At 37.7% G+C, this 12,947-nt stretch overlaps 1 protein-coding gene across 1 annotated transcript in view; it reads right to left on the reverse strand.

The window, feature by feature from the left end:
- LOC119891666 (probable voltage-dependent N-type calcium channel subunit alpha-1B) overlaps window positions 1-12,258 on the reverse strand; it is a 17,868-nt gene extending 5,610 nt beyond the window's left edge. The window contains exon 1 of the mRNA XM_038703457.1: window positions 12,214-12,258. Coding sequence (XP_038559385.1) covers window positions 12,214-12,258 — 45 coding nt within the window. The remainder of the gene's footprint in view (window positions 1-12,213) is intronic.
- Between the last annotated feature and the right edge of the window lie 689 nt (window positions 12,259-12,947).

Consider the following 12,947-nt stretch of genomic DNA (forward strand, 5'->3'; position numbering starts at 1 on the left):
CACCACTAGATGTCCCTAGAACTTACACACTGAACCTTTAAAGAAGCTCATGAAGTCGTAACTACTGAGAGCTATGGGAATACTTGGCTCAATAGAGCTGTGACTCTCTGTCAGCCTGGCTACAGTGCTGAAAAGAAACCTGGGTGTGTTCCTATTTTCCTCTGTTAATGACGAGTAGTACGCTGATCTGGCATTACGGAGGGCCTTCCTATAAGTTTTAAGACTATCTTGCCAAATTAATTGCTTTAATTTGCGAGTTTCAGTATTATACCATGGAGCTAACCGTCTTTGTTTATTAGGCTATTTTCTTTTTTAGAGGGGCTACAGAGTCGAGTGTCATTCGCAGCGAGCCTGCAGCACTATCAACAAGATGATCGATTTGGGAGGGACTGAAATTAGCATAGGAGTCCTCCGTTACTTTGTGACTTGATAATGAATTTAGAGCTGATGGAATCGCATCCTTAAATTTAGCTACAGCACTATCAGACAGACATCTTGTATAGAAATTTTTGCCCAGTGGCGTGTAGTTCAGAAATACAAACTCAAAAGCTATCAAACAGTGGTCAGATAAAGAGGGATTCTGTGGGAACACTATTAAATGTTCAATTTCAATACCATATACCAGAACAAGGTCGAGGGTGTGGTTAAAACCGTGAGTCAGTTCATGAACACTCTGAGAGAAGCCAATGGAAGATAGAGTTGAAGATAGCTGCAACTCCACCTCCTCGGCCTGTGCCTTGAGGAATGTGAGTATTAATATGGCTGGGAGGGGTGGATTCATTTAGGCTAACATATTCTCCGTAACCCAGCTAGGTTTCAGTAAGACAAATAAATCAATATCATAATGAGTGAAGTGTAGGACTAAAGTGTCAGTCTTAGTGCTGATTCATGACACTTTGCTGTGCCGCAAACAGGATTTTGGATGACGATTTAGCCAAGGACCAATCACTGAATAGATTTCCTTATTTAAGAATATTCTCAGATAAATTCACATTGAATGGTGAAATTCCTAAGAGGAGTTTATATTCAACACACATTCAACAATAAATAATTTTCAAGATAATACATTATGATATGGGCCTACACTTTAATAAATGAAGATTAAAAAAAAGTTTCTTTATGAGTGCCATCAATTGCGCCTACTACTCCTGTGAAGCCGGCTATTTGCATGAATTGTGTTTTCTCTGTCGGATTACGGGTGTTGTTGGGAAGTCGATTAAACGCGTGACAATGTGTGGAGCTCTGAAACTCAAGTGCCATAATTGTTTCCCTGACTATTCGGCTTATTGATGGTTATGACGGGCCAAATCATCAGCATTGCTGTGATTATCCTGTGGCAAATAAACAAAAGAGTCATCATCACCTTCAGTTTAGCTGAAAACGCATTACTGCGTAAAGTCAGTGGTGAGATGGCGTCCCTCACCAACTCGCTGACAAAGTTTATTCTTATTAACTGCGCGTCGTCATATAATCAAAACAATATTCCTCTCCTGAAAGATTTGTGCATGTCTCTGTCTCCACAGTGCCGTCACAAGCTCTACTGGCAGCTCTTTACCACTTGAGAGACCTCTCCAGCTGTCTTAAATAACTGGGAGAGTAAGAGTGATTCTTAGCTTTAAGAAATTTGATAACTTGCTTTTATTCTTAAGATTTCATGAATTCTCAGCACTTAAGCCAAAAATGGCACTTTGAGAAGCTTGTCAAATACCAGCCCAGGTCTTCCCCAGAAAGTCTGCCAATGATCAGGATGAAGAGGGGGAAATAAAAGCAACCCCATGCAATATCAAAACTGTTTTGTTCTGTAGCAGCAGTGTGGTTGTTTGCTACCACATTTCTTTGTTAATTGTTTGACCATTTTCGTTTTGTGGAATTAACTTTCATTTGCTGAGTTAATCGTATCTGCGATTCCTTTGTTTCTCCCTCGAGCCGGGGTCGTAACAGTATACAAAACAAATATTATTATTATTGGGCTTATTACTTTTCCGTGTTGACATGAATACCCACCTGTCCATCCTGTCTCTTCTCTCCTTTTCTTCTTTCTCTGAAGCAACATGTGAATGTGACCTACTGTTATTCATAACTTCATATGATACTAAAATGCAGTGCCACACTTAGACGTGTGGCTTACCATATATCATGATCTAAATATCCGAAAGTGACAACCAGGCCCTTTCATTGCGCTGGAGGAAGGAGTGGTGTGCTGCTTTGTCCTGCCAGTCCAGCATTTATTTGAAAAGAGTGATGGTAGATGACCAGGGCCAGCCTTGCTATCATCACTCCTCAAACCCAGACTCACATCCCTCAGGTGGGGGAAATCCCAGGGGGAATGTGGGGAAAAAACTGAATGACTTAGTTTATTTATCCATTATTATTTTATTTATTATTATTTATTATTTATTTCTCTTAACAGGTACGAACAATGTTCAGCGCTGCCTTTCCCTGATGGCTCATTGAACAGAATTAAACCCAACAAAGGCTGTAAAAGTTCTGAAACCCCCAGAGCTTGAGGAGATGCTTTTTTACTCACGATAAAAAAATATGGGTTTTTTTGAAAATGGAACCATGTAAACCTGTTCTGGAACAACCCCTAAATAAGAATATAAACCTGAAAACGAGTATAATATGACTACTTTAAAAGAAGTGGCAATATTTAAAAAGTCAGTTGCATGAACATTGATGGGTCATCTACATAATATATTAATATTAATAATATTAAAATGGCCACAAAGAACAACTCTGTCATGATTTAAAACTAGAGTAGATTCAGTAAGTTCTGCTAAAAATCCTCCAGGCGGTTTTGGGGGGCAATAAGTTATAGCAAATATGATGGTTGCAGGCCAAAGGTAAAAGTGAGAACATTAAATAAGGCAAATTCATCACAGTGTACATGATGACATTTAAAGTTTTTCCTATGCACACAGCAGGTTCACCCTGCTGCCGTCTGGAAAGAGATCCAGAAGTACCACCAGGCTGCAGAGCAGCTTCTTCTGCCAGACTGTAAGATTCTTAAATTCAAATTCATCCTCAGCACTGCTTACTGCAATATAGTTTATTTCAGTTTACCTTATTTCTGTTTACTACAGACTGCATTTCATTTTATAACCCTGTTGTAATAAGACAATTAAATTTACCTTGTACCTTGCTCAGAATGACCGGTCCGTAAGAATAAATACCACGTACACGATATAAATAAACGGAAAAATCCAATTTGGAAGTGGTGGGTAGGGTGGATGGTTAGATGATTAAGCAACCTGCACCCAGGAGACCGGAGTTCGGTTTCTGTGTGCAAAATCAAGCCAACATGTGTTTATGTTAGTTTTTGTTATTAGCGTTAGCAATACTTGTGGTGAGTTTTTTTTGTATTTCGTGGTGTTTATTTTTTAGGGTTGTTTATTTTTTTGGTAACATTTCATGTAGCCTTAGCTAACTAACGTTAGCGTTTTTGTAGGTTTAGCTACCGTTAACTCTCATATATGTCATTTTGAAGACATCAACTATCAACCTATTCTGTTGTTTATGATTTCACTCTATAACCTGTTGTATTGTGACAAAATAAATCTACCTACCTACTATGAGGATGTGTTGCGAAATACAAACAATAAAAGTAGTAGTGGTACAGAAAATGAATAATGGAACTGATAATTATAGTAATATTAATAATAATAATAGGACTAGTAATAATTGCAGCAGCAGGTGAATCGCAGCCACAGATCCAGACTCCACAGCTCCGAAACAGAAACACCTGCAGAAAGCGACAGAAGGAGAGAGGAGAGGGACAAGAAAGCACAAGACTACGGGAAAAGGAAAGAGTGGGGTTAGTAACATCCTGGGATGCGGTTGCATACAGATGGAGAGAGGAGGAGATAGGAGCTCAGTGCATCATGGGAAGTTGCCCTGCAGTCTAGGTCCATAGCAGCATAACTAAGACGGTTCAGGACTCACCTGAGCCAGCCCTAACTATAAGCTTTATCAAAGAGGCATCTGGGTAGGCAGGCTTAAGTAGCTGAGATCACTGGCCATCAGTTAGATCTGCAACACACACACAAACATACAGTACAGGTCCAGACACAGGGCTCTGGGGCTGTCACGCTCCTCCATACTGCTCTAAAAAATCGACTTTGAAAAGTGTTTCTAGCTGACAGACTCTCTGACTTTAAAGTTGTATTTGTATCCATGATAAAAGTTAACTGGAGAAACAGATCATAATCAATTTAGTTATTCAAACCTACAATTAACACAGATTTTTAACTAGATGGTGAATCAGTAAACAAATCAAAACTTGGGAGTGGTACACTAAACTCAGGTATGAAACTCCAGTGATGTTGGGATGTATCAGATGAGTCGGATCAGCTGCAGTGTCCAATCAATAACTGACAGAGAAGAAGGGGGGGGGGTGTCGGCCAGTAAAAGACTTCTGTGAAGGCTGCTCCCGTGTATCCCTTCGAGTTATAAAGGGTTCCCTCCCCAATCCTCGCTCCTTGGACAGAGAGAATAGAGGCAAAGAGATGAAACGCTGGAGCTTTTTTGACAACTGCTGCTATGGTGCTGCCATTTTGGAATGAATGCCAATGGGACAACAGCACAGAACCCACAGAGACACAGCCCAAAAAATTGTCATTTCAAATTAGAGGAACTGTGTGAAATGTTATGCTGTCACAACAGATACAACTGTGATGACTGATTATGTCCTCTCATTTTGGTTTGCAGTCTAGCAAATGACTAAAAACTGAAAATACTGGGTAGCCTAGCCTAGCTACAGAGATGATGCACAATAACATCCTGCGCACCTATTATGTAATAATGGTGTTTTTCTCAAGTGTGAGGTGCTCTCGATTAAAGTGGATCACATCACTCCAGTTCTGAGGTCTTTACACTGGCTTCCTGTCTGTCAGATAATTTATTTCAAAATACTGCTGTTGGTTTATAAAGAACTGGTTTAGGACCAAAATACATTTCTGATCTTATGCTACATTATGAACCATCCACACTTCTCAGGTCGTCTGGGACATGTCTTTCTGTCCCCAAAACTAAACATGGAGAAGCAGTGTTCGGTTTTGCTCTATATTTCTGGAACAAACTCCCAGAAAACTGCAGGTCTGCTGAAACTCTGTTCTTTCGAATCAAGACTGAAGACTTTTCTTTTTTACCACTGCCTTAAATTAAATCAAATTTAAGGCTGTAGGATTAATAACTTACACTGTAATGTTTACTGTCCTGTTTTATCCTGTTTTTAATTTCTGTTTAACTCTTTTTAATCTTAATTTTTCTTTTAACTCTTTTTAATGTCTTTTTAATAAACTTGTCTTGCCTTGCCTCAGAATTTAATAATAGGCTATACTAATGGACGAAGTGAAATAATAACAAAATCTGTCTCTCTCCCCCTTCTCAGGGAGATGGCCACCCACCCTGAACCATGGTTCTGTTGAAGGTTTCTGGTTTGTACCTGTAAAATTAAGTTTTCCTTGCCTGTGTTGCCAGGTGCTTCATCATGGTGGGAATTGTTGGATCTCTCTTAATATTAAGTATGGTCTAGGCCTGCTCCATATAAAAAGTGCAATGAAATCTGTTATGAATTGGCGCTATATAAATAAAATTGAATCTTTTTGTTAATTAACGTTGTTTTCTGCCGTCCCTCTCTGGTAACTTTTACCAGAGAAGAGCTCTTAAACATTGACAAACCTAGAGACATTATTTATAAACTGTAAACTGTTTTATTCACCTTGTTTGTTCTGGTCGCTGTTTACATTCCACCTCAGGCCTGTGTTAGTGAGGCGTTACTACACCTGGCCGACCAGATAACTAACGTGGAGAAAAAACACCCAGACTCCCTGCTCATTGTTCTTGGGGACTTTAACAAAGCAAACCTCAGCCATGAACTTCCAAAGTACAGACAGCATATTAAGTGTCCCACCACGGACACTAACACACTGGAACACTGCTACAAAACATTAAAGAAATCTGCTAAACCTGTTGTAAAGACTGTGAAAAGATGGACCAATGAGTCAAAGCTGGAGTTACAGGCCTGCTTTGACTGCACTGACTGGAGTGTTTTTGAGGCTGCAGCCACTGACCTGGACGAACTAACTGACACTGTGACATCTTACATCAGTTTTCGTGAGGACATGTGCCGACCAAAACCTTCCGCACATACAACAACCAAAAACCCTGGTTCACAGCGAAACTCAGGCAGCTTCGTCAGACCAAAGAGGAGGCCTTCAGAAGTGGGGACAGAGTCTTGGACAACCAGGCCAGGAACACAATGACTAAAGAGGTCAAAGCTGCAAAGAGGTGCTATGCTGAAAAGCTAAATAACAGCTTTGCAGCCAACGACCCTGTGTCAGTGTGGAGAAGCCTGCGGACACTCACAAACTACAAGAGAGAGAAGTATCAAATACATTCCATCAAACTCATTTTTGACAGCTATTTCCGGTCCCGCCCCCAAACCGGATGTCTGTATGTAACTTATAAGAGGGGGTGCATCCTGTCCCGCCCCAACCGGAAATATGTCTGTATGTAACTGATAAGAGGGGGTTCATCCTGTCCCACCCCAGCCGGAAATATGTCTGTATGTAACTGATAAGAGGGTTGCGTACATCCTTCCATTGTGTGTGTTTTTCATTGATTTAAAGACTTTATTAAGTAATACAACTTGAATGAATTAACTAGGAGGTGTTTGTGACAATAAATTTATCATTAAAAAAGTATAGCAGTGAGTTATAAGTAAAAGGAGGAATCTCCGGGGCCAGCAAAGGATCAGTAGGAGGTTTCTTTGGAATCAAGTCAGTCTTTATTATTAAACAAGTGAAGAATAAATTGAAATAATGACAGCAAAGCAGTAAAATGGTATAACGGTGAGTAAAAATTAAGCAGCATTATAAATTACCTTCAACAGCATGCAGCAAAATAAGAGTGAGTTCCAAAATTAAACTTTGTAAAATCTTTGCTAAAGCTTTGTGTGACAAACTTACCATCATTAAAGAACTAAAGAATAAGATGAAATAATTACAGTAAAATAGTATAACAGTGAGTTAAAATTAAACAGCATTTTTTAATTACCTTCAAAATCTTTGCTAAAGCTTTGTGTGACAAACTTACCATCATTAAAGAACTAAAGAATAAGATGAAATAATTACAGTAAAATAGTATAACAGTGAGTTAAAATTAAACAGCATTTTTTAATTACCTTCAAAATCTTTGCTAAAGCTTTGTGTGACAAACTTACCATCAGTAAACAAGTGAAGAATAAATTGAAATAATGACAGTAAAGCAGTAAAATGGTATAACGGTGAGTAAAAATTAAACAGCATTACAAATTACCTTCAACAGCATGCAGCAAAATAAGAGAGTGTTCCAAATTACTTTGCTATTGCTTTGTCTTACAAACTTGCCATCATTATCACTCCAAAGCTGTAGCCTAGAGTTTCCATTTAAATTACCTTCAACAGCATGCAGCAAAATAAGAGTTAATATAAGAGAGTTCCAAAATTAAACTTTGTAAAATCTTTGCTAGTGCTTTGTCTTACAAACTTGCCATCATTATCACTCAAAAGCTGTAGCCTAGTCTTAAACTTGTGAGTCTTAAAACTTTAATCCTTCTAGAGTCTGTGTCTCCTCTTCTCTGTCCTCTCTCTTTCTGGTGTAGCATAGGCTGTGGGGTGAATTGAGGAATGTGCTCCACCCCCGGACCTCCTTCCATCCCTCCCCTCCCTCTGTTTTCTCAATGAGCCACATCAAGTTGTGTGTTTTAACTGTCATTAGCATCTTCAGGTAATCTTGTAGACCAGTTATGGAATAGAGTTATCTATAACCCCAGACTCCGGTTGTTAAAAACGGTCTGGGTTTATCAGACAGAGTTCGTTTTCGAAACAGGAACCTATTTTTATCAGCCGGAGACAAGAGTTTGGAACTGCAGACTATCTAATAATCTGGTTGTACCAGAAGTAACGGCCCCCAGCCCCTCACCAGTTATTTCCCACATGCTGTCACATACAAAATAAGAGGGTGGGCAGAGTTAGCCGTGAGCCAATGATAAGAGACTAGGAGGGGTTACCATAGGCCAATGATGGGAGTCTGTGAAAATAAAACCAGAACATTGTCTTCAAGAAATTGCCAAGAGGGCACTTGGATCCTTGAGCAGTATCTACCTACCAAAGAGGGGACCTCCATGCGGTTAATTTTTTTCAGCTAATGAGTGTTTGTATCTCTTAAAGACTTCTTGTTTCTTTCAAAAATGGAAATTTTAACATCAGTGTTAGTAATATTTAAACATTTCTCTGTGATCCAAAAATATTCAGGGCCACTTTATTGAGAATTTACAGTTTTACCTGTTATTCAGAAATAACTTGGATGCATGCACAAATATCAAGGATTGCAGTATTAGCAGCAAAAGGTACTTTATCCAGGGTTCAATTATATAAAATGTCTTATTACACTAGTGCAGTCATTTAAACTTTCTCTTCAGGTTTGTCTGTGGTGCTTGGTCATTTGGTGAAGTAGGCCTTTTTAAAGGGCCTTCATCTTTATCTTATTTTGTATTTGCTCTTCATAATTATAAATTAGGACTAAAATGCTCAGCAGCATGATCCTATTTTTTAAGTAATCACTAAAACAGGTTTATCAACTTTTACTAAACCTTTGGTATAATTCTGTCCCCAAATATTGTGAAATGAAATTGACCAGTTATAGACAAGATTTCTATCAATTTTGCAATGTACTTGTTTCTTCAATCTAAATTTTATAGGATTGCATTTTATTTATTGACTGCATTACAGAAACGTCCATTGTTGGCTGGCATGTAATGACACGGAGTTCCCTCTTAGTTCCTTCCTAGCTAGCATGGAGTGACACTCCAGCATGGATGAATAAAAGAATGGGGTATTTCTATTAAGAGAATATTGTAATCTAAACTAAATATTTAATTTTTAGTTACACTTACAAAATAAGGACAATTCTTATGTAGCAAAAAAAAAAACTACAAGTGTTAACAGCGTCCAAATAACTCTAAATGTAGTCTTTCAGTAACATATAGACTATGTCCCTCATTCTAAACTAAAGCCTTACTCATAACTAAGTCACTAGTCATGCTAATAGGCCTTCTCTTTCCCTTTAGTAAAAAAAGCTAGAATTATAAAAAAATATAGTTTACAACTTCATCAACTGGAAACTTCAAGAGCTAAAGTTTGATCCAGCTGCCTTTTGCTAATTAGGGTTAGACTATTACAGAGGTCATGAAATCCAGAACCCTTCCCTTGGGGATGAAGTATTCAAATGCTAGTTAGCTACTTTGTTGACATAACAGGACAGTAGTTTTCTGTTGATGAAAATAAAACAGAAGGTTATAATAAATCTCCTACAGGTAAAAGAATAAAAATAAGCTTCTTTATTTCGGCTCAACCGTGATCTGTGCTAATAACACTTATTGCACGTTCCAAAGCTCAACAGGAACCAGCAGCTTCAACAACAAAAGTCTGTAACAATATCTATCATATGGCTTTTTATTTTTATGTAATGCCCAGATTTACCACGGGGTTCTTGACTAGCCAGAACAGGATGTTCAGCAGTCTTACACTGTTTCATTGCAGGTCTTGCATTCAGCCATAGTGGCTAGTTTGCCCTTGACAATAAGGTTTTAGTAAAAAGTCTCATCACTGCTGCGACCTCTTTTTTGAGACCATGCTGTTTCTATTTTTTTTTCTAGTGTCCCCTTCCATAGCATTTTTCAGAGACACTACAAAAGAGGAAAACAGATTGCCATCGATAACCCAAACTCTAGGGTTAACTCATAATTTTCATTACATTTGTTATGTAGTAAATCTACAACTGCAAAGCAATTTAGTGATCCCTACCATGTAGTGATCAAATGTCAATGCTCTCTCTCTCTTCCCCATATTTAAAATGTGTAAAACTAATACCGCAAAACTCATCAGGATCAATCTTCTATGTGTAAGTTAACATGTTGCAAATTTTACCCTTGCTACTAAGAGTTAGTACAGGACATGTAACATTAGTCCTCATTTTCCGAGCTGCTTTCTGAGCTGCTTTTGTCAAGCTTTGTGAGACGTGAAAACATTAATTTCACCCCCCAATGTTTCTACATCACTGAAAAGAGCATGTGAAAATCTAGTTTTGGGGAGAAGTCTGTTTTTGCTTGTGATAAGCTAACCCAAATGGCACCATCAAAACTTCTAGTTTCACATTTAAAAAATCCTGCCCCCGCCTTCATACTATTTACCTGTTTTGTGAAGCACATGCAGGAAGGATTGAATTACAATCAGCAGTGGTTTTACATGTCAACATTAGGTTATTGCAGAACAACAAAGAAGCCCCCTGCTGTGAAGAAGCATTTTGAGTAACAGAATTACATATCATGACAAATACATTAGTATGTACCACCGGTTGTTGTGGCACTAAAAACTGAGTTGATTGCTCACTATGACTCTGAACTGATAGTAAAACACATACTTTTGTATTTGTATTGTGTATTTACCATGGGGTTCATGCCCTTCCCTTCTCATGTTCGCCTGTTTGTACCTCTCGTCTGTGTTCTTGTTACACGGTGCAAAAGAAAAAATCTTATCCATTCTAACCAAAACAATACATATGTATAAATATTTACAACTTTACTACAAGTGTTATGTCAGTTACAGGATATTATAAATCTAAAACTTCAAAGCAATGTTAATTACATTTTCATTAGCTTCAGAGTTTTCTACAGCAACTGGCTAGGAGGTGTATCAAGTCATCTGGAAAGGGACATCATGAAAGTGATGGCAATTTTTAGTGAAGTTATATGTTATGGGCACTTATCTGACCAAATACCAGTCTAAAGTGAAAAGGGCAAATGCTTGAGTGACAAAAACAATGCAAAGCAGGAGAGCAAGAGTCAGAGAGACCAAACTGACATAGGTTTATATGGGGACAAGCAGCTGTACTGTCCAACAAAATACTAATGAAGACACTAATTTTAAATTTAAAGTTTGGTGATGTTGACACTGACTTGCATTAAAATAGCTTTAAAAGCGGCTTGCTAGTTAAACATTTCTATTGGGGCATACCTGTAGAGATGTGCCTTCCAGAGCGGTTTTAATATATCGGGGTGGAAAATAAAAACACGTATTAAGAATATATTTAACATAATAATTTAATAGAAATACGGTAGCTTTGCTTAGCCTACATGCAATTAATCAATCGCCTGACTCTCTCCATCCCTGCAGAATGTACAGGCTAGTATACCACCATATAGTTGATCATGTGTTATACGCTAATTCCAACGTTTCTTTTCTTGATTCCCATGTGGAGAGACAAAACTTTTTAAATGACGTGTACATTTTGACTGGTTTTCCACAAAGGTAGCAGTAGGTTATATTACTTACTAAAGGGGATGTCTTTAAAGACTGTATGTACTGATCGTCACCAGTTTCAGCACTATCCTTAACAGACGTGTCTTCAGTATTTCCATTAAGAGCTTTAGCCCAAACTCCTGGTACTTGTACTTGCTTCATTTCCCTACAAGTGTTTTCACTGTGTTGTGTTGACTGCAGTCTTAGGGTTGGACATTTTATATTAAGTTCTTCTGGGGTTGCAAATATTTTGAACGTCCTGCTGTGCTTTCCCATGAACTAGTCTGATTGACTGTAAGAATCAGGTACATATTCCTCCTCTGATAAATTCTATTCACTTGGACTTGGTTCTTAAAAAAAGCTTTAAAAGGTCTTAGTGAGAACATAACTTTGAGAATAATTCCGCAATGACACTTACGAGCCTACCTAACTATTAACATGTTTAAGCTTAAATATAGATTTTTGCTGTTGAAAGTAAATAACAAAACTCATTGTATCACGCATAATCTATACTGATAATCATTTAGATGCTTAATTTGGTTGTTTCTTTTGAAGCATGTGCAATTCATCGGTTGGGTTGATTTTTTCACTTCACTTTAATTGAGGTGCAAATTGATGTTTGTATGTCTCTTTGTTATTTATCAAGAAAATTAGTACTAAAACTTTGCAAAGAGGTACAAACATAAGATTCTAAAATGGGAGACTGTATAGTTTTTACATAGAAGCCAATTTGACTTTTTATATGATGTATGTGTTTAAAGTAATTCAGATTGTTTGTGAAGAAAATGGTTGCTGCAAACTTGTTGGATTGCAACCTGCAAGACTTAAGATAGTTGAATAGACTCCTGAAAGTGTTAAATATTTGTCTAGATACCGTTTGGTCCACACTGTCTTTGGTGTGCATTTTGGTGCCATCCATGTTGAGTTCAATATATCAAAGGTGCTAGGCTTTTCATCAAGAATATTTTTAGTTGTTTTTTTTATTTTTTATCTTTTAATTTCTTTTGGTGTAAGTTTTATGTTCGATATTTATAATCTAGACTGTTGCAGTGCATTCAATTGTTTTCATTTCTCTTTTAGTGGTTTGATTCAGGAACCGGACCTTTAGGTGTGAACCCACCGTTGAGGATTATTGTAGAAATTTGTAAAGTGATGCATATGAAGAATCACAATTAATTAACACAAGGAAGTTTTTACCTCTGTAAATATAATATTTGCTGCTTTGCACGTATCAAGTTCCAATAGACTGTAATTGGTGAACCAAATTAAAACACTTAACTACCACCTTCACTGAAATAGCATTCTAACAGAAGATAAAAGACTATTACTTATTATGTTTAAAGTTAAGCATTCATGAATGCAACATTTATTTATTAAATACTCACCTCACCTTTACATCTCACACCACGCCACATAAGAGGGGAAAAGGGTTCACTTCATCTGGCACATTTTCCAAGGCTGGTACTGCTGAGGAGCCCTCCTCAAGTTGACCGTTGTGCTGACAACAGTATTGATTATGAAATTACATTTTCATTAGCAAATTACACTTCTAATTTGGTGAAGAACTTAGAGCTACTCTAGTGCACATGAACATTGAACTCAACATGG

The sequence above is a fragment of the Micropterus salmoides genome, unplaced genomic scaffold (assembly GCF_014851395.1).
Source record: "Micropterus salmoides isolate LMB-PRFRI ecotype aquatic unplaced genomic scaffold, ASM1485139v1 Ms_hic_scaffold_7, whole genome shotgun sequence".
In the NCBI taxonomy this organism is placed as follows: Eukaryota; Metazoa; Chordata; class Actinopteri; order Centrarchiformes; family Centrarchidae; genus Micropterus; species Micropterus salmoides.